Here is a 24,558-nt window from a genome sequence, read left to right as displayed (position 1 = left end):
ACTCATTAGTATAACAGCTAGCTAGCTTTTGGGACTCTGTTGAGAAGATGAAAACAAGCTAGACTAAAAACAAAAATTAATATTTATATCCAATGTAAATTCCCCTTCTCAAAATCTGGCCCCATTTGCCTGTTTTAATTTCCCTTCCCAAAAAATCTGTACAGAGACCACCCTGACCTGATCTCTAAGTTCAGAGTACAAAAGTTATTCATGTAAATGATGAAAGACAAGAAATAAAATTAACAAAAGCTCAAGACTGGCAGTAAGGCTTGCTTTGCCCCTACTTTCAAGGGCTCTGTAATTTTTTTTTTTTTTTTGCTTATGTAGAGTAACATGTAAGTGAAATCACATGCTATTAGTCTTTCACTGTCAGACTTACTTCACTTAGCATAATAACTTGTTGACAATCAATCTCATTCTCTTTCATGGCAGAGTGATATTCCTTTGTGTGTATATATGTATATATATACATATATACATAGTATGTGTGTATATACATACACACATACATACATATATCTTTACAAATATATATGTGTATTTACATACATACACAGACATAGATACACACACACAGACACACACACACACCACATCTTCCTATCTATTCCTCTATTGATGGACCCTTATGTTGCTTCCATATCTTGGATATTGCAAAATAAAATGAAATTGTAATAAACTTAGGAGTACATATATCTTCTTGAAGTCATGTTTTCCATTCCTATGACCAAATACCCATGAGTGGAATCACTGGATCCTCTTTTACTTTGTGCAGTCACCATAGTGTTTTCCACAGCAGTTGCACCAATTTACATACCTGCCAGGAGATAACAAGGGTTCCTCTTGGTGGATATCATTTAGTGGATCCAACCCAGTGTGCTTGGTGTGAGGTAGTATCTCATGGGGTTTCCTTATGGGTCTCCTAAATGACATCTGATGTTGAGCATCTCTTCCTAGGTCTGTTGGCTAGCTGAATCTCTTCTTTGGGGGGAAAAATACTCTACCCAATTATTCAAAGTATATGGTTTGTTGTTGCTGTTGTTGTTGTTACTTGTGTTTTTTGGGTTTTGGTGTTGAGTATTACAAGTGTGTGATTATTTCAGATATTAACCCCCTATGGCATATATCAGTTGCAAACCACTTCTGCCATTCAGTAGGGTGCCTTTCATTTCATTAATGTTTTCCTTTGCTGGGCAAAAGCTTTACATGCCAGTGTGCTCTCCATAGTTTATGTTTGCTTTGGGTTCTCTTGTCTGGTGAGCCCTATCTAAAAAACTATTGTTCCAGCTGATATATAAGAGATTACTGCCAATGGCTCCTTGAACGAGTTTGATGATTTCAGGGGTCATCTTTGGACCTCATTTCCACTGTGGGTTTGTTCTTGCACGTGGTATAAGAACATTGTTCACTGTCCTTCTTTTGCACACAGGTGTCCAGTTCCCCCAGCATCATATGTTAAACATGTAGTCTCTCCCCAATTGTCTATTCTTGCCAATTTTTTCCTAACCTAATGGACCATATAACGGTGGGTTTATTTCTGGGCTCTTTAGGCAGTTCCATGTATCTGTGTGTCCTCTCATTTGTGCTAGAACTATACTTTTCTGGTTATATCATGAAATCAGGGTTGTAAGAGCTCCTGCTCTGTTCTTCCCCCTCAAGATTGCTTTGGGCTCTTTGCAGTCTTTGGTGATTTCATGCTAATTTTAGAATTGTTTATTCTAGTTCTGTGGAAAACACAGTTGGCCTTTTGATAGGGATCACATTAAATCTGTCAGTTGTTTTGGGTTAGGGTGGACATTTTGACAAAATTGATTGTTCCACACCGTGGGTGTCCTATCTCCACTGATTTGTGCCATCTTCAATTTCTTCCATCTGTGTTTTATGATTTTCAGAGACAGTTCTTTCACCTTCTTGGTTACATTTCTGCCTTTTTTTGTAGTTTTTCTTTTGGGTTGTAATGTAAATGGACTGTTTTCTTTATCTTTTTCCTACTTCCTTATTCTTATGTAGAAATGCAATGAATTTGTGTGTATTAATTTTGTATTCATTTTTACTGAATTCATTCATGTATCAGTTTAAAGAGTAGTAAAGTCTTCAGATTTTCTATATATGATATCACATCTTTTTAATATGACTCTTAATTTGCACTTTCACTTTCTTTGTCTTTTATTTCTTTTTCTTGTCTGATTGCCATTGCCAGAACTTTGTCATTAGTTGAGAAAATATTGATGAGTGTGAACATCTTTATCTATTTCTGATTATTTTAGTTCTTTTCTATTGAGAGCAATATCACATGTGATTTTGTCATGTTTTCTTCTGTATGGTGAGGTATATTTTACTTTTAGAGTTTTTATCATGAACAAATGTTAAATTTTGTTAAATTTTTGTTGCATTGATTGTAGAGATCCTGTGAGTTTTATCCTTTCCCTTTTACATTTTGTATCACATTGAACAATTTGCAATATTGTACTCTCGTCACATCTCTTTAATAAATCCCTCTTAAGGGCGCCTGTCTGTCTCAGTCGGTTAAGCGTCCAGCTTCCACTCAGGTCATGATCTTGTGGTTTGTGGGTTCCAGCCCCGCGTCGGGCAAGGTGCTGACAGCCAGCTCAGAGCCTGGAGCCTATCTTCGGATTCTGTGTCTCCCTCTGTTTCTGTCCCTCTCCTGCTCACACTCTCTCTCTCTCAAAAATAAAAAAAACATTTAAAAATAAAATCACCCTTGTTCTTTTGTTTGTTTTAATGTTCATTTNGACCTTGTTCTTTTTAATGGTTCTTTTAATGTATTGTTGAGTTTGTTTTGGTGAGGATTTTTCCATCTGTGTTCATAGGGATATTGGTCTCAAGATTTCTGTTTCTATAACAGAAATTTCAGTAACTTAGTGGGTTTTTTTGTCTTTGTAGACAAAATTTTTGTCTAATTCTGATCAAGGGAATTTTCATCTCTAGAGTAAATTCGGAAGTTGTCCTTTGTTTTCTATGTTATGTATTGATTTAAAAATTAGGTATTAATCTTGAGGCACCTGGGTGGCTCAGTTGGTTGAGCATCTGACTTTGGCTCAGGTCATGATCTCACTGTTCCTGAGTTTGAGACCTGTGTCCGGCTCTGTGCTGACAGCTTGAAGCCTGGAGCCTGCTTTGGATTCTTTGGTCTCCCTCGCTGCCCTACTGCCTCTCTCTCTCTTTCTCTCTCTCAAAAATAAAAAATAAAATAAATTAAAAATAAAAGTCAGGTATTAATCTTTTAACTTAATGATTTTTTATTAATGTTTGGTTAACATTAATGTTAAATTAGCATCAGGTAAACAACATAGTGCTCTCACAGCTCTTGACATTTTACAGTGCTCACAAGTGAATCTCTCATTTGTCCTCATAGAATACTATTTCAATACCATTGACTATATCACCTATGCTATATTTTAGTTTTCATGACTTTTTATTTCGTAATGTAAGTTTTTACCTCACATTTTTTTCATCCATTTTTCCCTTCTCACTCCTGTCATCCCCATTCACCACCAGTTTGTTTTTTGTGTTTGAGTCTCCCTCTGTTTGCTTTCTTGTCCATTTGTTATGATTTGGAGATTCCACATACAATTAAAATCACATGGTATTAGTCTTTGATTTATTTCACTTAGCATAATACCCTTTAGTTCTAACCATGTTATCACAAATGGGACATTTTCACTCTTTTATGGCTGTTACATTCCTGTGTGTGTGTGTGTGTGTGTGTGTGTGTGTGTACATATAAAACATGTTCCTTATCCATTTATCTATGGATGGACACTTAGGTAGCTTCCATATGTTGGCTATTGTAAATAATGTGGCAATAAACACAGACCTGTTTGTTTAATCTTTTTGAATGTGTCTTTCTATTTTCTTTGTGTAAATATCCAGTAGTGGAGTTACTAAATCACATATTTCAGTTTTTGTTTTGGGGAACCACCATACATTTTCACAGTGTTTCATAATTTATATTCCTATTAAATGTGCACAACGCTTCCTTTTTCTCCATATCCTAGCCAGCACTTTTTCTTTCTTTCTTTCTTTTTTTATTCTAGCCAATGTGACTGGTATGTAATTATACCTGATTTTGGTTTCATTTTGCATTCCCTTGAAGACTAATGATGTTGAGCATCTTTGCATGTTGCTGATAGCCAGTTGGATGAATTCTTTGGAAATATGCCTATTCAGGTCTTCTGCCCATGTTTTAATCACTGTGTGTGTGTGTGTGTGTGTGTGTGTGTGTGTGTGTTAGATAATTTCTTTACAGATTTTTAATATTAAGCTTCTCTGATATATCATTTACTAACAGTTTGCCTTTTAGTAGGTTGTCTTTGTATTGTTGATGGTTTTGTTTGCTGTATAAAAGGTTTTTTCTTAAGCATACTCCCAATAGTTGCTTTTTTCTTTTGTTTCTTCTGTTTAAAGAGATGTATCTAGAAAAAAGTTGCTAAGGCCAACACGCACAGCATTACTATCTATGTTTTCTTTTAGGAGTGTCTCGTTTTTTTTTTTTAATGTTTATTTATCATTGAGAGAGAGAGTGAGAGCAAGTGGTAGAGGGTCAGAGAGAAAGATACACAGAATCCAAAGCTGGCTCCAGGCTCTGGGCTATCAGCACAGAACCTGACATGGGGCTCAAACCTTAAGTTCATGACCTGAGCTGAAGTTAGACACTTAACTGACTGAGCCACCCAGGTGCCCCTCTTTTAGGTGTTTAATGACTTCAGGTCTCATATTTAGGTCTTTAATCCATTTTGTGCTTACATTTGTTTATAAGGCAAAAAACAGTGGTTCCACTTAATTTTTTTTGCATATAGCTGTCTGGTCTTCTTGCACCATTTATTGAAGAGACCCTTTTTCCCTTTGTCTATGCCTCCTTTGTTTTAGATTAATTGATCATATAGTCAAGGGGTTATTTCTGTGTTTCCTATATTGTTCTATTGTTCTATATGTCTGTTTTTGTTCCTGTACCATATTCTTTTGATGGCTATATATTTGTCATACATTTTGAAATCAGTGATTGTATTACCTCCAGCTTTTTCTTAAGATTGCTTTGGTTCTCCAGAGTGTTTTGCAATTTCCATACACATTTTTCAATTATTTATTCCAGTTCTTTGAAAAATACTATTGTAATTTTGATAGGGATTGCATTAAATCTGTAGTTGCTTTTTGTAGTGTGGAATTTTAAAATTGTTAGTACTTCACCATTAGCATGTTATCTCTCTCCATCTTTGTTTATTTGTTTCTCTTGAATTTCTTTCATCAATGTTTTATAGTTTTCAAGGTAGAAATCTTTGTGATTAAGTTCACTTCTAAGTACTTTTGTCTTTTTTGGTGCAGTTGTAATTTTTGTGTACGTATATGCAATTTGTTTCTCCTACTTTGTTCTTAGTATATTTTGAAACACAATTTAGGTTTATCAGTTTTGTATCTTGCAACTTTACTTACACATTTGTTCCTTCTAATTGTTTTCTGTGGACTCTTTAGTGTTTTATATTTATCTATTTTATATAACATATATGCATATGTATTATGTCTCCTGCAAATATGACTTTACTTCTTTCTTATAAGTCTGGATGTTTTTTCATTTATTGTATGATTGCTATGGCTAAAAGTTCCAATACTCTACTGAATTAAAGTGGTGAGTGTGGACATAGTTGTCTTGTTTCTGATTATAGAGAAAAAGCTTTTAGCTTCTCTTCATTTAGTACTATGGTAGTTGTATGTCTTTCTTATTTGAGTTATGTTTCTCTATACCCACTTTTTGGAGAATTTTTATCTTGAACAAATGTTTAATTTTATCAAATATTTTTGTACATCTTGTGAGACGATCATATGGTTTTTATCCTTTTGTTAACGTGTTGTATCAGATTGATTTTGGACTATTGTGTCCTGGTAATATATACCCTTGATCATGGTGAATCATTTCTTTAATATGATTTTTAATTGAGTTTGGTAAGAATATTTGGTAATATATTTGCATCTATGGTCATTAGAAATATTGGCCTAAAGTTTTCTTTTTCTTTAGTGTGTTTGTCTTATTTAGGTATCAGGGCAATGCTCACCTTATAGAATGAATTTGAAACTTTACTTCCTCTTCTCTTTTTGAATAGTTTAAGAAAAGTATGTATTAACTCTTCTTTAGATGTTGGGAAAATTTACCTGTGAAGCTCTCTTTTCNGTCAGCACAGAGCCCGACGCGGGGCTCGAACCCACGAACCGCGAGATCATGACCTAAGCGAAAGTCGGACGCTTAACCGACTAAGCCACCCAGGCGCCCCTTTGTTTTTGTTTTCTACTTATTGTATTTCCTTCTTGTAATTTGTTACATTTTTTATTTCTTCCTAATTCAATTTTTGAAGATTGTGTGTTTCTAGGGATTTATTTCTTCTACATATCCACTTTGTTGGGAGTTAACTTCTCCTATTCTCTTATCCTTTTTGTCTCTGAGTTATCTGATGTTATTTCTCTGTATTTGTGTTTTTTTTTCTTGATTCTTGCTAAGGATTTATCAATTTTTCAAACAGCTCCCCTTTTTATCAAACTTCTGATTTTTTAGTATCTTTTTTGTTTCCACTCTAATCTTTATTATTTTCTTTTTCCACGGTCTTTGGGATTTTTTGCTCTTCTTTTTCTGGTTCCACTAGGTATGAGTCAATTGTTTGAGACTGTATTGTTTCTTGAGGTAGGCTTGTATTGCTATTAACATTCCTCTGAGAACTGCTTTTGCTGTGTTGAAAAATGTTTGTATCATTTTGTTTACATTTTCTTTAGTTTCCATGTATTTTTTAAAATTTCTTCAATTTCTACATTGACCCCCCCTTTTTAAAAAATATCCTGTTTAACCTACATGTGTGTTCTATGCAGCTGTTTTTTTGTAAATGATTTCTAATCATACTATTGTGATCAGAAAAGATGCTTGATAGGATTTCAGTCTTCTTACATTTTTTTGAGGCTTGTTTTGTGGCCTGATATGTCATATATCCCAGAGAATGTACCATGTGTGCTTGAAAAAAAACTGTAATCTGTTGTTTTTGGATAGAATGTTCTGAATATATCTGTTAAGTCTTTCTAATCTAATGTGCTTTTCAAAGCCACTGTTTGCTTGATTTTCTGTTGGATTGTATGTCTGGATAATCTATCCATTGTTGTACATTGGGTGTTAAAGTCCTCTACTGTTATGATATTGTCTTCTTCTCTCTTAATATTTAGGTATTTAGGTGCTTCTATGTTCTATGTGTATATTTACAATTTTTATGTTCCCACGTTTTATTGATCATTTTATTATTATGTAATGCTCTTCTTTGTCTTTAGCTACAGTCTGATTTAATGTTTATTTCATCCAATAAAGTGTTGCTACCCTAGATTTTTTTTCTTCTATTTGCATGAAATACTGTTTTCCATGCCTTCATTTTCAGACAATGTGTATTTTTAGGTCTGAAGGGAGCCCCTTGGGCTTTGTTTTTTATCCATTCAGCTACCACATTTCTTTTGATTGGGACATTTTGTCCATTTACTTTTAATGTAATTATAGGTATGTATGTATGTATGTATTGCCATTTTGGTCATTGATTTCTGAAATGTTTTTATAGTTCTTTTCTGTTCAGTTCTTGCTCTTTTTTGGGGGTGGTTTTATACTTTCTTTAGTGTTATGCTTTAATTCCTTTCCTTTTATTATTATTCTTTTTTTTTGTGTATCATAGGCTTTGATTTGTGGTTACCATGGGGTTTATATATAATACTGCATCTATACAGCAGTCTATATTAAGTTGATGTTGCTTAAGTTCAAACATCAACTAAAAGCACTACATTTTTACTACCCCCTCAGTATTTCATGCAAATAAGGTCATGCTTTACATCCTTTTATTTTGTATATCCCTTGTCTAATTTTAGTACATATAATTGATTTTACTATTTTTGTATTTTAACCTCCATATTGGCTTTATAAGTTATTAATCTACCACCTTTACTATATGTTTGTTTTTACCAGTGAATTTTTTTTCCTTTCATAATTCTCATATTCTAGTTATAGCATTTTCTTTCCACTTAAAGAATTCCCTTTGACATTTCTTGTAAGGCTGATTTAGTGGTGATGAACTCCTTTAACTTTTGTTTGTATGAGAAATGGCTTCTCTCTCCAATTCTGAATGATTGTTGGATAGAGTATCACATGCTGGGAGCACAATAGGCAGAGTTTGTTCCCTGTGTTGATGAGAAGCTTGGCTGAAGCCACTGCAGGATTTGTCTGGTGGCTCTGGGTTTCAACCTAGCGGTCTATAATTAGCCTCTACAATAGCTACAGGTATACTAATGGGCAGGGTTTCATCCCTTCACAGCCAACAAAGAAGCCCAGCTATTGGAACTAAAGTATTCTAGTGTGTGGGGTTATCTCTTCTGCTTCAGGGCAGAAATTCCTTTAGACTGGCACTGGTCCCAGCCAGTGCTACCTGCCAGACTGGCCTGGCAGAAGCTGCTTTGGAGGGGTGCCTGCCAAAGTGAGGGGCTTGGGTGGAGTTGGTCTGTAGGGGAATGCTGGGTGCTAGCAAAGGAGATGGAGAGTGTTGGAACTATTTACATTAAAAACTACAGCCTTGCTCCGATTAAACACTCTTGGATATTCCCCACAAACAGTATTTAGTCTAAATTTCCCCTTGCCTTAGTACTTCTTCATACATTTTTATGGATAAGCTTCCAGCAGGGACCCTCAGAAGCTGTACTAATTCTTGTGGGTAAAAACAGATTAGATGAAGACATTCCAGTATGACTTACTTTTTTGTGATATCAAGACAACTTTACATCTAAAAACTTTTGTCTTTGTCATATACTAGTGCTTTTGAAATCATATCAAACCGATACACAACACTCCATCCTAGTGTCATTCAGATCCTTGGGGATTCTTGTGGAGATTGAAGTGCAAGTTTCAACTCCTTAATCAGCTTCTCTAACCATTTGGTTTCTCCATTGACTGAAGTTTTCCCAGTGAGTAGATAGTGCAGACAGTGAAGGGAGAAGTGGAAAGGTTGAGCTTGGTGATGTCAGTAATGCAGTTAAGTCATCAGTTGCAATAAGGTGACCAAAATGGCAATCCATGGAGGAAGAAGAGGATGTCACAGACTCAAATTATATTTGGAGCAGAAGGTTGCCCATTTTGGAACACTGGCACAACTGATACTGCAGAGGAATATCTCTAGCTTTACTGAATATGATATCAAAAGTGAGCAATTGCAAAAGAGTGTGGCCAACATGCAGCACGCTGCACTGACCTAATACTTAGTAGCAGTTAAAGATGCAAAGCAGATTCATGCCTGCAAAATATAGTGTCCCATAAATTTGTAATTCTTTCTTGTTCTTGCCACTCAAGGGAATCTATAGTTGTTATGGCAATTATTGACACCCTTGTCCCAAGTATTTATCATCCTGCATTATATTAACTAATATTAGGCATCCAATGTTGATAAATGATAGTGTTCATGTGCCTGAAATTTTTATAGAGGCATCATTATAGTCTTTAATTTGTTGTAATATACCTTTTCCTTTGGTCCACAAGTAGAGTTTTATATGGCAGGTGCTATGATTTTCCCTGTACTGTGTGTATGTGTACACACATTATATATTCTATATATACTATATACTTATGCTTTGTAATTAACACTTTTCCTATTTTAGATTCTGGGATGGTGTAATGCTAATTCCTATCTCTGTAGCTGCCTGCAATACTAATTCAGTAGGAGTTCTTTCATCCTTTTTATATCTATGTTGTAGAGAATACCACTTTCCAGATCATTTTAGTCCAAGATTTCATATCTAGATTGTTAGTGAGCAACCTAGCTTTTGCTTAAGCCATCATACCTTTCAGTTGATCCAGAGACATTTGGGTTGTAGAGTAAGATGGAGTTCCATTTTATGCCTTCTTCCTTAGCCCATTCTTGTATTAGCTTTTCTGTGAAGTAGGTGCCCTGATCTGATTTTATGATGGTTGAACTACCAGAGCAGGCAATCCAGATTTCTAAGGCTCAGATGGTGGATTTTTTATTATTTCTTTCACAAGGATAGAGTAATCGATGTGTCTAAAATTGTTCATACATATAATTTATTCTCTGATATAGGCGAGCATTCCATGTAACCAGTTTGTATAATTTGGAAGGGTTTGTGGTCTTTGAATTTATCTGGATGATTCATTAATGCAATGAAGAACCAATGAATGAATCCTCTGAGGTTCAAAATGGTGGCAATTATCACATTTCNTTAAAGCCCTCATTAGGGATGCCTGGGTGGCTCAATCAGTTAAGTATCAGACTTCAGTTCGGGTCATGATCTCCCAGTTTGTGGGTTCCCACCCCACATCAGGTTCTGTGCTGACAGCTAGCTCAGAGCTTGGAGCCTGTTTTTGATTCTGTATCCCCCTCTCTCTCTGACCCTCCCCTGCTCACTCTGTCTCTCTCTGTCTCAGAAACAAATAAAAACATAAAAAAAAATATAAAGTCCTCATTAGCTGTGCCAAAGTGTTAAACATTCTGACAGGATTTGTCAAATAAATAAAGGCTGTCGTGAGTCCCTAGCCATCTAAATTCTCTTCCTGTTTATGTCATAAATGTGTTTTAAGATTATCCCCAAAGGTGGTTATGTGCTATACCCAATATCCAAACAGTCCTATCAGTTTCTGAGCATTGTCTTTTGTGGTAGGAGTCAATATGCAATTTATATTATGACTGGGTATAGTATTTTTATGTCTCCAGAGGACCAAATTTTGCCTAGCATTTTTACTGCAGTGTATGGACCTTACCTGGGTCAATTTTCCATTTTCTGAATGAAAGGAATTCAATTAACTCTATTTTGACCCTAATCTGTTTTTTTCCTAGTTATCACTATAAGTAAGGATGTCTTCAATATATAGGAAATACTGTTTTTTTGTGTGTGTTTTCATCAAAGACCTGGGTGTCTTGTGTTAGAAGGTTGTGGCCTATTACTGGGGTGCTAAGGTATCCTTGTGGTAGCCCAGCAAACTGATATCATCTGCCTTGCCATGTGTATGCATCCATGGGCTGGTTCTCCTCATCAATTAGAATAGCAAAGAACATGTCACATAGGGCCTGGATATCATGGTGATACTGGTGACATACCACATGACATAAGGTCTGGATCCATTGGTTATGATAGTGCCTATGTCCCAGAGTGCTCCCTCAGTTTGCGGAGAGCAAATTATAACACAGTTTCTCAGTTCTGAGGGTAGCCAGTTGAGAAGATTTCTAGATGCCAATTTCAAAGCATCTTCGATGGAGTGAAGGCAGGCAGTCACAATCAAATGATATTTCTGGTTTGCACTTTAAATGTCACTGGTGATCTTTGGCCACACAATAACCAGTACAAAGATTACCCATACATAAGCTGTTCTGATAGTTTCTCTGGTCCCATCAAATCATTCATATTTGTTTGCAATGTTTCAAAAGAATGGGAAATGATAAGAGATGTTACTTTGGAAAGATGTAACCAGACATTTGAGACACTAAAATTTGGCATTTGTCTAGTTGACAGGCAGAAAACAGAACCCCAAAGACAATTAATAGAACTAGAATCTAATATCTAAAAGTTCACAGTTGCAGTCAAAACAATTTTTCTCTGTACAATTACTCCCATTTCTATCAATTAAAACCATTAAGACTAATTTGCAAATAAGGCTACTTTCAATGAACTTAGATTGATTATATAAGTGCAGTGAGAGTCATGATTGACAGTGAGGCTCTTTTACCTCTGCTTTGGTGGAACTTTTCATAAGGCATCTCAGATTGAATTTTTAACAGACTCTTGATGCTAAGAAAGAAAGACAGACAAATATTTCCCGGTCATCATGCTTTGCCTGCAATACCTATGGATTTGGGTTATTTCCTTTTTTAACAGGGTTCCCAAAATATCCTGAGGTTCCTGCATCTGCGTGGAAGTTGCCTTGTTTACTTACCTGGTAAAGATGCTGAAAGCCCTGTAAGCAAGTATCACAACTGCTATTTCCAAGGCACTTGATTGGCTCCATAAAGTCAGCATTAGTTCTTCAAAGCTGTCTGGTTGTATCTGAGCCTCTGTAGATCTCTTAAATATGACATTACTTTAGTAATAAATATTTTTAAATGTTTATTATTTTTGAGGGAGAGAGAGATGGAGTGTGAGTAGGGGAAGAGCAGAGACAGAGGGAGACATAGAATCTGAAGGAGGCTCCAGGTTCTGAGCTGTCAGCACAGAGCCCAATGTGGGGCTCAAACTCACAGACTGCGAGATCATGACCTGAGCCGATGTTGACACTTAACTGACTGAGCAACCCAGGCACCCCAAAACCTTAGTAATAAAACCAGTGTTCCCAATTGTGTCTTGTTAGAAGGAAGACGGATTCTTATTGAACATATACAAATATATTGCCATAAGTATATAAGATTACTCACTGAAAGTTTCCAAATTCTGGGGTGATCAGGAAGGCAGAAGAAAAATGTTTCAATTATGCTTACAAAAGTATAATTTACTAAACTGCTAAGGAAAGGTTTTCCTGTATCTGGAAAGAAAGATTAAAAAACAGTAGTGTTTCAGGGCATCTGAGTGGCTCAGTCAGTTAAGCATCTATCTCTTGGTTTTGGCTCAGGTCATGATCTCACAACTTTGTGAGTTCGAGCCCTACCTCAGGCCTACACAGACAGTGGGGAATCTGCTTGGGATTCTCTCTCTAGTTTTTCTCTATCCTTACACCACTTGCATACTTTCTCCCTCTATCTCCCAAACCTAAATTTTTTAAGGCAGTATTTAAAAAATAAGTCATAAAAATTATAATTTTCATTTTATTCAGTCCCATTTGTAATTAATTTCTCTTTTTTAAAAATTTATTTTGAGAGAGAAAGGGAGAACACATGCACACACCAGTTAGGGAGAGGGCAGAGAGAGGGAGAGAAAGAATCTCAAGCAGGCTCTGCACTGACAGACATGGGGCTCAAACTCACAAAACCATGAGATCATGACCTGAGCTAAAACCAAGAGTCCAGCGCTTATCCAACTGAGCCACCCAGGCACCCCTGTAATTAATATCTATTGATCTTCTGTTAGTAGTTTTGTGAAACCATCAGTTTCTCCATTAGAGTTCTGTAAATTCTTAGTTCAATGGTATGATCTTAAGCTATTAGAGACCTATATCTAGAGTATTTGTCAGTCTTTTCCTTTAATCTCCTTAAAGATGAAGCACTTTTGCAAAAGCATCAAATTAAAACAACTGTAAATGACCAAAAAAAATGGTAATGGTTAATGATCTGATTAGAATTGATTACAATGCAGGGGCACTGGGGTGGCTCAGTGTATTGGGCATCCAACTCTTGATTTCGGCTCAGGTCATGATTTCACAGTTTGTGACTTTGAACCACTGAACAGTGCAGAGCCTGCTTGGGATTCTGTCTCCCTCACTCATGCTCTTTCTAAAAAATAAATTAAACTTTATTAATGCAATTAACATGGAGATTTGGTTATTTCTGTGATGCTCAACACTTCAAGATAATAACTAGAATTAAAAGTGATAAATTTCTGGGAGTCTCAATTTCTAGAACACTTGTTTTAATTATATTTATGGAAATATAATCTAATTAGCATCACTTACTTAATGATTCCCATGTAATTTAACATACCAAATAAACACAGTTAACATTTTATTTATTCTTAAATTAGCTAACATACAGTGTAGTCTTGGCTTCAGGAATAGAATCCAGTGATTCATCTCTTACATATAATGCCCAGTGCTCATCACAACATGTATGTTCCTTAATGCCCATCACCCATTTTGCCCACCCACCCCCACGCCTATCAACCCTCATTTTGTTCTCTGTATTAAAAAGTCTCTCATGGTTTGCCTTCCTCTGTTTTTATTTTTCCTACCGTTCCCCTATGATCATTTAAGTTTCTCAAATTCCACATGAGTAAAATCAGGATATCTGTCTTTCTCTGAATGATTTTGCTTAGAATAATATCCTCCAGTTTGCATGTTGTTGCAAATGGCAAAATTTCATTCTTTTTGATGGCCAAGTAGTATTCCATTATAATACAATTCTATTGTGTATACACACACACCCACACATCTTTTTAGTCCATCTATCAGTTGATGGACATTTGGGCTCTTTCCATAATTTGGCTATTGTTGATACCACTGCTATGAACATTAAAGTGCATGTGCCCCTTTAGATCAGCACTCCTATATCCTTTGGATAAATTCCTAGCAGTGCTATTGCTGGGTCATAGAGGAGTTCTATTGTTAATTTTTTGAAGAACCTCCACACTTTTCCAGAGGGGCTGCACCAGTTTGCATGCCCAACAGTGCAAGGCAGTTCACCTTTCTCCACATCCTTGCCAACATCTGTTGTTTCCTGAGTTGTTAATTTTAGCTACTCTGACTGGTGTGAGGTGGTATCTCAATGTGGTTTTGATTTGTATTTCCCTGATGATGAGCAATGTTGAGCATCTTTTCATGTGCTGGTTGGTCATCTAGATGTCTTCTTTGGAAAGGTGTCTATTCATGTCTTCTGCCCGTTTCTTCACTGGATTGTTTTTTGGATGTTGAGTTTGGCAAGTTCTTTATAGATTTTGGATATATAACTTTATCCAATATGTCATTTGCAAATATCTTCTCCCATTCCGTCGGTTGCCTTTCAGTTTTGTTGATTGTTTCCTTTGCTGCGCAGAAGCTTTTTATCTTGATGAGATCCCAATAGTTCATTCTTGCCTTTATGTCCCTTGCTTTCCGCGACATGTCAAGTAAGAAGTTGCTGCAGCTGAGGTCAAAGAGGTTGCTGCCTTTAACATCTCTTTTATGAGAAGAACAAATCCTTAAAATCTTCCAGGGGTCTTCTGGGAAATTTCAAACTCAAGAAGGCTTCATTTTACAATTCGACTGCAAGTTTTATCAAAAACAAAACAAAACTTTTTGCTAAATAGAAAAACAGGTTATAAAACATTAATTATCCATTTTAACTAAAGTGGCAGTTAAACACTTCACAGGCAAATAAAGAAAATTAAAGTTAGACTCATCTAAGTAATCAAAGACCTGATGAAGACAGAACATGGAATCTTGATTTTTCTAGACACATTACATTAAAAGTAAAACAAACAAAAAAACTTTGTTTAAAATCAAAAGCAGAATAAGAAAATGTCCTTTTAACAGAGACAAAAAACAAATTTTAATTTTGTACCAGCTTTTAATATTAAAACTCATTTTTCAAATAAATCATTTTAAAGATTCCTTGTTTATAACTTTTTAAGACTTTTTTTCACATTCAGATTTTTTCTTGATTTTTCTTCTTTAAATAGTCTCACTTTAGGACAAAAAATTCCCCCCTCCCCCGATTTCTTATATCTTTTCTATCAAAAACATATATCCTACTTTTCTTGCATATGGAGAGGTTTCCCGTATTATTTTAGTAGCTCTAACCACATTAATTAGAATTTTTAACCCTTAGCAACTTTAGTGAAAAATAGTAAGCAATTATGAATTGTTACATTTACTTATTGCATCTTTAGATTGGCAAATTATGAATGTATTCACAAATTTCTAGAAATATGTGCTTCTTCATAACAATCTTTCAATAAAGCACAAAAAACTGTTTACTAGAAGACTCAAGTTTTAGTTTCTCTGTGATAGGGAAGCCAAAAGAATAAACCTACAGTCAGTAATTAATGTTTTATTATTGCCTTATTGGGAAATAAGTTAAATTCATCTATCTCCATTAACTCATCATTTACCAAAGCTTAAATGTTTCCAGTTACCAAAAAGACTTGGAGAAACTATTAAAAGTTTTTAGATAAACTATTTAATGTTTTCTTTTTTTTTAAGTAGGCTTCACATCCAGTGCAGAGCCTGAACCCATGACCCTGAGATCAAGACCTGAGATCAAGAGTCGGATGCTTAACTGATTGATTGTACGGTAAAGGGCATGTGGGTAGCTCAAACTTTTTTACTTCAATTTACTTGCTCTGTTTTTTTTAATGTTTATCTGTGGGAAAGCCAGTGAGAGAGAAGGACAATGAGAGTGAGCAAGAGAGAAAGCAAGACAGAGCATGACACTGTGAGAGCAAGGGATAGAGAGAGAGAAAGTTACCAAGTGCAAGAGAGCAACAGAGTGAAAAGAGACAAACAGACTGAAAGAGCAAGACAGAGTGAGCGAGTGGTAGAGAGAGCGACAGTGTGGGGAATGAGCTTAGGGATTCCATGAGCCTGCACAGATGGGTTAATAAAGCAGAAAAGGTGAGTTGCTGCTAGGAGGCCTGAAGGCGGGCAGAGAAAAGAGTTCACGTGTTCCTAAAGCCTGTCAGATGAGCAGGTACCGATTTTTGTTTTGTAGGATTTGTTTTGTTCTCCACTACTGGAATTAGGCAGTCTATACCAGGCCAGAAAAAACCGGGGAAGTTCCCCAAAACGAAAGGAGTTTTGGCAGCTGACTGGGAATATTCCTTAAAATCTCCATATTGAGGTAGGCTACCAGAAACAATTGGCTCTAATCATCATAGTTATTAATCCAGGAAATGAATGAGGGAGAAGCCCTCATACATAGAGTAACTAGAGTGTATAGGGAGAAACAGTGAGTTAGAGTCCCCTGTATTATGGATGCCCTGTGTAAAGTACACTGCATCATTTTAGTGCATTATTTTACTGACAATGATCGGGAATGTTGCCCCATGTCAGACTGTTGCTCAAAGGACACTGGAATAGCAGCGGCAAAGTTGTGCATACCACGAGCCATTCAAGCATCATAAACTCTAGGACACAGACAGCACACTGGGCTGGGGTTAAAATGGTGTTCATAAGAGAGCCCCAGGCACACATGGAATGAGTACCACAAATACTTTTTAAAGCTAATTGTAAAAGGGCTGTGATGGACATACAGCTGAACTGATTTTTGCAATTCTTTTACTAGTGGAAAATTCTTTTACTAGTGGAAAGAGCAGCCTCATGGATGTATTGCCCTTTTCACCTGACAACAGGAAACATGGCCTTATGGGCTTCCTTAATATACTTTTGCATTGGGATGAGGACTTTATCAGAACTGGGTGGTGAGGCTCAATATTGTCCCATCCTTTGGGGGGTGGGGTATCTTTTGGCTATAAAGGTGCCAGAGGCACAGACTGATTATAGGGGGACCAATGTTTTTCCTTTTTTAGATAACACTATGTCTTCATATACACCGTCTGAGCTCAAGGAGAGAAGGGCAGGGCGGACGATGGACCAGGTGAGGATTATCTCGGGGTGGGGGTGTGGGGGGCATTAGCCCCTTCAGAATGCCTGGCCTTCACTGTTTTCCCTACTCATTCCCACACTTCAAGATCATAAGTTCCTTGTTCTGGGTACCAAGGGCAATTTTGTTGGACAGCCAGCAGTAATCTAAGGAGAGCCTTATAATTTAGAGGCTTCCCTGTCTCTCCTAACAACCGAAGAATTCGAATATAGTACTTTTGTTCAGGGGCTAGGGTGTTTCCCACGGTAGATCTCTCAAAAAGCAGTGAATCCTAATAGTTTTGCATTATCCCTTACCTCATCAGGAAGAGATTGTACTGGGTGAGTTTTTTCTTGGAGCTCTTTAATGTTCCGTGGTGTCCTGCAGTCCTTGTATCACACCACCTCCTGGCCACATCAGCTCCTTGTCCATGTCGGCCTGTAGTCCTCTTTCCTTCTATCACCTCAGGGTCACCATCTGTCATAGACTCTGGGTCTAAAATTCTCTTGTCCAGCAAGCGTGCAGATGCAGGATTAAAATGCGAGAGATGGCTAATCTGGAAAAAGACAGCCCCAAATAAGGGTCCTTGCTCCATATTTATGAGGATCAGAAAGCTTATAAATGTGATGGGTGTGCACAAAAAGACAATGAATCTGTGAACATTAACTCATGGGTATAAGGGAAAGGGAAATTTGAAGATATACATGTTAGGGGTTTGGGTCAATATAAAACAAAATCCTGGCACTGGGAAGATGGTTGTTAATGGCAGACATGAGGTGGCATGTCACTATACCTTAGCCTAGGGTGTAAGACAGAGCATGCAACCTCTGGGTCAACAAGGCACCTTTCTTTTGCGAATCAGCTCCTCTCTGGGCAACTTCACCAGACAGCGGGTCTATAGCCCAGTTTACCTATTTTCATCCTTCCTTCCTTTGAGAGTAGCTTTCTGCTATAGTACTAAATTGGAGGGTATTTTTGCCCTGAATACCTAGTTTTGCTTACCTCATATACCTCTGTATTGGGGCCTTGGCTCCGCCCTCTCTATACCTATTTACCTAATCTTGTTTACCCAAACTTGGGTGTGAACATCCTATGGTTTTGTAATTCTTTTTGCCTTGTTAACCCATCAGTACAGGCTCAGGGAATTCCTAAGCTCATTCCCCACAAGACAGAAAGAAAGAGAGCAAATGAGAGACGGGGGAGAGAGAGAGAGAGAAAGGGAGAAAGCACATATGCACAAGTGGGTGAAGGGCAGAGAGAGGGGAACAGAGGGTTCTAAGTGGGCACCTGCTCTTGACAGCAGCAAGCCCAATGTGAGGCTCCAACTCATGAACCATGAGACCATTACCTGAGCCAAAGTTGGATGCTCAATATTGATTGAGCCCCTGAAGTGCCCCCAATTTACTTACTCTTAACAATTAGATTACCTATGAAAACTTCATGAGATCTCAAAGTCAGCCACTTTCCCTGTTGACAATTCTGTAACCTAACAGACTTCAGGGAAGATGTATCCTAGGCTTATTTTGTTCCATGGCTACATTTAGATAACAACCACATCACTGTAAATATCTCAGAAAACCACTCAAAGACTGACAGGCTTTTCCTAGTTAATCTTAGAGAAGAAGCCACATCATGAATGCCTAGATACGTGGACATCTGTGGGACCAGCCCAAACCCCAACCCCATTTTCTCTTATGAATCTGCCCCATCCAACCAACCACACTGGGCAGGCGTTCCTCCAAAATGGCTCCAGACATTTTCCCACCACAGGGCTCCAAGTCTCTTCCCACAAGCAGACCAGTACAAACCTTGCTTTACATTAGGCATCCCACCCTTGTGTTCTCCTGCAGGCTCTCCCATCCAACCCACCCCACTTGGCAGGAGTCCATCCAAAGTGGCACCACACACATGGCATTTTGCAAGCAGCCCTGACAGTGGCCAGCACCAATCAAAGGGACACTCACCCTGGGGAAAGTGGAAAATAACCACACACACTAGTTTGCAGGCCCACCAGTGGGCTTGGGACAGACATCTGGTCTGACTGTAGATCCCACCCACCAATAAAAGCCTTTCAGGAGACAATGCTGGGAGACTACCCTGCAGTTCAGTGCAACCACAATTCTGGAAGTGAGCTGGGGGCATACATCTGCTCTGACCCAACTCAAACCCAAGGTGGCTCTCAGACTGGCCCCTTAGCACCACAGGGACCAAAGCCTGCCCCTAACAGGCAAAGAGCCATTGCAGACAACTGGACTAAAGTCAAACGTACCTCGAGCACAACAGTAGGGTGCACACAACACACAGCAGAAAACCCTGAAATGCCAGGTTCTGCTGCACAGGAGACCTCACATTGCAGGGCACTATAGGGCCTCCTCTTCACAAGGCCACTAATTTCAAATGCAGAAGACATGGCTGACTTTCCTAAAGTTAGACAAAATGAGACAGTGGAATATGTCTCAAAAGAAAGAACAAGACAAACTCATAGCAAGAGAGCTAACCAAAATGGAAATAAGCAATATGCCAAATAGAGAACTCTAAATAATGGTCATAAAGGTACTCACTAGACTTGAGAAAAGGATGGAGGATCTCCACAAGATCCTCAACAAGGAGAAAATATTAAAAAGAACCAACTAGAGATGAACTCAATAACTGAAATTAAAAATACACTACATGGAATAAAGGACCAAAGGAAGCAGAAGAATGGATCAGTGAACTGGAGACCAGAGTAATGGAAAACAACCAAATGGAACAAGAGAAAAAAGGAATATTAGAAAATGAGAATAGGTTAGGGGAGCAAAGTGACACCACCAAGTGTAATAATGTTCACATTATAGGAAACCCAGAAGAAGAGAGAATAAAGGGGGCAGAAAATTTATTTTAAGAAATAGTCGAAAACTTCCCTAATCTACAGAAGAAAACAGAAATCCAGATCCACGAGGCACAGAGAGCCCCAACAAAATCAACCTAAGGTGGTCCATACCAAGACACAGGATAGTTAAAAATGGTATAAAAAAAAAAGGCGATGAAGAATTTTAAAAGTATAGAGAAAACAGTTACATAGAGGGGAATCCCATAAAGCTATCAGCTGAGCTTGGGCATGATATATTCAAAGTGCTGAAAAGAGAATAATCTGCAACCAATAATACTCTATCCAACAAGCCTATCATTCAGAATAGAAGAAGAGATAATGAGTTTCTCAGACAAAAATAGTTAAAGATATTCATGGCCACTAATCCATTTCTACAAGACATGTTAAAAGGGTTTCTCTGAATGGGAAGGAAAGACCATAAGCAGGAGTAATAAAAGTAGGAAAGGGAACATTTTCAGATATATATAAACATTATAAAAGCAGCATACTAATCCCTTATAAAATCATTATGGAGGTTAAAGCACAACAGTAGGAACGTTAGGCCACAAATTAAAAAATACTAAAATCAATATATCTGAAAATAAGTGAAGGTATTTACAAAACAAAAAAGATGTAAAGTATAACACCATATACCTAAAACGTGGGGTGGGAAAAATAAAAATTTAGAATGGGTTCAAACTTTAGAAATTATCAACTTAATATATACTGCCATATGCATAGGATATTATATATAAACCTAATGGTAACCTGACATAAATATGCAAAAAATAAAAAATAAGGGAATCCAAGCATATTACTAAAGAAAACCATCAAACCACAAGAGAGCAAGAAAGGAACAAAGAAGAACTACAAAAGCAACCATAAAACAAATAATAAAATACCCACTTATCAATAAATACATACTTATTAATACATACTTATCAATAATTACTTTGAATGTAAATGGACTAAACTACCTACTCAAAAGAATAGGGTGCTTAATTGGATAAAATTGCAAAACCCATCTATATCCAGCCTACAAGAGACTCAGAAACTTATTTCAGACTTAAAGACACATACAGATTTAAAGGGAAGGGATGGAAAAACATTTACCATGCAAATGGGAGTGAAAAGAAAGCTGGTAATAATATATCAGACAAAACAGACTTTAAAACAGACTGTAACAGGGGCACCCGGGTGTCTTACGCGGTTAAGCGTCCGACTTTCGCTCAGGTCATGATCTCGCGGTTCGTGGGTTCGAGCCCCGCGTCGGGCTCTGTGCTGACTGCCAGCTCAGAGCCTGGAGCCTGTTTCAGTCTGTGACTCCCTCTCTCTCTGACCCTCCCCTGCTCACGCTGTCTCTCTCTCTCTCTCTCTCCTAGAAATAAATAAAAAACATTAAAAAATAAATAAATAAAACAGACTGTAACAACTGACAAAGAAGGATACTATGTAATCATAAAGGGAACAATTTAACAAAAAGGTATAATTGTTAATATTTATGTACCCAACATGAAAGCCCCAATATATAAAGCAGCTAATAAACATAATGGAAGAAACTAATAATAGTAGCAAACTTTAATATCCCATTTACATAAATAGATCACCCAGAAAGAAAATCAAACAAGGAAACAGTGGCATTGAGTGACACACTGGACCAGATGGATTGAACAGATACATTCAGAACATTTCACACCAATACAGCAAAATACACATGCTTTTCAAGTACACTTGGAACAGAATAGATTGCATTAGGCCACAAATTCAGAAAGATTAAAATCATAACATGCATCTTTTCTGACCACACACTATGAAACTAGAAATCAATCACAAGTAAAAAATATGGAAAAAACACAAATACATGGAGATTAAATAACATGCCACTAAACAACAAATGGGTCAAAGAAGAAATCAAAGAAATAACAATACATAGAGACAAATGAACAGGAAAATACAATGGCCCAAAATCTTTGGAATGCAGCAAAAGCTATTCTAGGAGGGAATTATAGCAATACAGGCCTACCTCAGGAAACAAACAAAAAAAAAACCCAAACAACCTAACTTTACACCTAAAGAAGCTAGAAAAATAGAAGCAAACAAAGCCCCAAACTAGCAGAAGGAAATACCAAATATTAGAGCAGAAATAAATGAAATAGAGATTTTAAAAATCAGAACAGATCAATGAAAGCAAAAGATAGTTCCCTGAAAAGATCAACAAAACTAATAAACCTTTGGCTAGACACATTAGAAAAAAAGAGAGAGAGGACTCGAAATCAGAAATGAAAGAGGAAGAGGTGCCTGGATAGCTCAGTGGGTTAAGCATCTGACTTCGGCTCAGCTCATGATCTCGCAGTTAATGGGTTTGAGCCCCGCGTTGGGCTCTGTGCTGACAGCTTAGAGCCTGGAGCCCGCTTCAGTTTCTATGTCTCCCTCTCTCTCTGCCCCTCCCCCGCTCATGTTCATTCTCTCTGTCTCTCAAATAAACATTTAAAAAAATAAAAGAAATAAAAGAGGAAAAATAACAATGCCACAAAATACAAAGGATTATAAGAGAATGTTATGGAAAATGATATGCTAACAAATTGGACATCTTAGAAGTAATGAATGAATTCCTAGAAGTATATACCCTCCCTAAACTGAATCAGAAAGAAATAGAACATATGAACATACTGATTACTAGTAATGAAATTGAATCAGTAATTCAAAAACTCCCAATACACAAAAATCTAGGATGAGATGGTTTCACAGATGAATTTTACCAAACATTTAAAGAAGAGTTACTGCCTATTCTTCTCAAACTCTTCCAAAAAGTAGAAGAGGAAGGAAGTTTCCAAATTCATTCTGAGGCCAGCATTACCCTGATATCAAAACCAGATAAAGTTACTAAAAAAAACAAAAACAAAAACAAAAACCTACAGGCTAATACTTCTGATGAATATGTATGGGAAATCCTCAACAAAATAGTAGCAAAAATATCCAACAATATATTTAAAAAATCATTCACCACGATCAAATGGAATTTATTCCTGGGATGCGAGGCAGTTCAATATTTGCAAATCAATGTGATGTATCACATTAGCAAGAGGAAGGATAAAAACCCTATGATCATTTCAACAGATGCAGAGAAAGCATTTGACAAAATACAACATCCATTCATAATAAAAAAAACTCTAAACAAAGTAGGTTTAGAGTGAACATCCTTCAAAATGACAAAGGCTACATATGAAAAACCCACAGTGAGCATCAGATGCGATGGTGACACACTGAGAGCTTTTCTTCTAAGAGCAGGACCAACACAAGGATGCCCACTTTCATCACTTTCATTCAGTGGAAAAACCAAATACCTAGGGAAGCTGATAAAGAAGTGGAAACTTCCATTTCAGTCTCCATGAGAATCATGAATCCTGCACAACCGCCCCTATTAGAAACTGACTTGAAGGAGAAAGACTGGCCTGAACCACTAACTGTCTCTTGGTATTATAAGAAGGTAGCATATATACTAGGACAATCAGGTACTGACTTCTCTAATTTTTTTTCTTTTCTTTTACAAATAGTTTATTGTCAAGCTGGTTTCCATATAACACCCAGTGCTCATCCTGTAATTTTTCTTTATCTTACTAAATTGAATGTAGCCCTGGACACATGCCAGAAATTCTGAAAATAGCATCAATTTAATTCCTGACTTCCTTTGTATAGTAGCACTTTATAAGAGCAACTGCTGAATATTCAGAATGGGCAATTATATTTGTAAATATAAATTAGCCAAAATTTTGATCATTTACTACACTCTCAACTTACACTGTTTAATCCATAGTCACCTATTAGAAAATTAAGAATACATTCATGCACACTATATCCAGACTTTATAAGAACAGAGACATCTAGTAACATTAAATATATCATGGGCAAAGACAAAATCAGTCTGTGAGCATTATTTGTTTTCCACAACCAAACAGTCTTCAGGGGGAATATGTACTTTGTGCAGGTTAGGTTGGCATTAGGTAGATGGCAGGTACCTCGGTAGCTTGCTCCTGTGACAAGGCCTCACTCAACACTGACCTGTCTCAGATTCCTAGCTACCCTGACCGGTGCTGCCCAACATGAACAGTCTGCACTCTGTCAGCTGCCCTGGGCTGCATCCACAACCAGTTGTATTACCTCAAGTGTAGAGGGAGCCCACCACTTGAAAATCACACTGAAGTTGCCACTGAAATAGGCAAGTTAGTTCCCATGTGTACTTACTGTTTGCTGGGGTCCCAGGCTTCTGCACCAATCAGGACTCCCAGGTGTCTCTTACTGAAGTTCCTTAGCAAGCCGCCCAACTTAGCCCTGGTAAGGCAGTCCGTATTCCCCCAGTGCCACCTTCAGGGGAAGTACACATATTTGTACAGATGAGGATTTGGAATTAGGCAGATGCCAGGCACCTCCCCCATCCCCCTCCTGTGACCCAGCCTTGCCTGACAGTACCCTGGTCCAGGTCCCTGGTTA

General features: G+C 37.3%; 1 protein-coding gene across 6 annotated transcripts in view; it reads right to left on the bottom strand.

The window, feature by feature from the left end:
* Nucleotides 1-13,657: 13,657 nt before the first annotated feature.
* The window catches only part of LOC144219987 (uncharacterized), a 28,297-nt gene continuing 17,396 nt past the window's right edge, over nucleotides 13,658-24,558 (bottom strand). For 3 of the 6 annotated variants that reach the window (XR_013331570.1, XR_013331569.1, XR_013331571.1), the window contains 3 exons: nucleotides 24,313-24,432; nucleotides 17,540-17,778; nucleotides 13,658-14,905 (listed from right to left, as the gene is read on the bottom strand). Coding sequence is in view for 3 of the 6 variants with exons in the window: in XM_077750094.1 (XP_077606220.1) it covers nucleotides 14,890-14,941; nucleotides 17,540-17,778 (291 nt within the window). In the remaining 3 variants the exon portion in view is untranslated. Of the gene's footprint in view, nucleotides 14,942-17,539; nucleotides 17,779-24,312; nucleotides 24,433-24,558 lie in introns of all 6 variants that reach the window. The other 3 variants (XM_077750094.1, XM_077750095.1, XM_077750097.1) reach the window with 2 other exon arrangements.

The sequence above is a fragment of the Crocuta crocuta genome, unplaced genomic scaffold, assembly GCF_008692635.1.
Source record: "Crocuta crocuta isolate KB4526 unplaced genomic scaffold, BGI_CrCroc_1.0 scaffold19, whole genome shotgun sequence".
Classification (NCBI taxonomy): Eukaryota; Metazoa; Chordata; class Mammalia; order Carnivora; family Hyaenidae; genus Crocuta; species Crocuta crocuta.
This window is presented reverse-complemented; position numbering and strand designations above follow the sequence as displayed.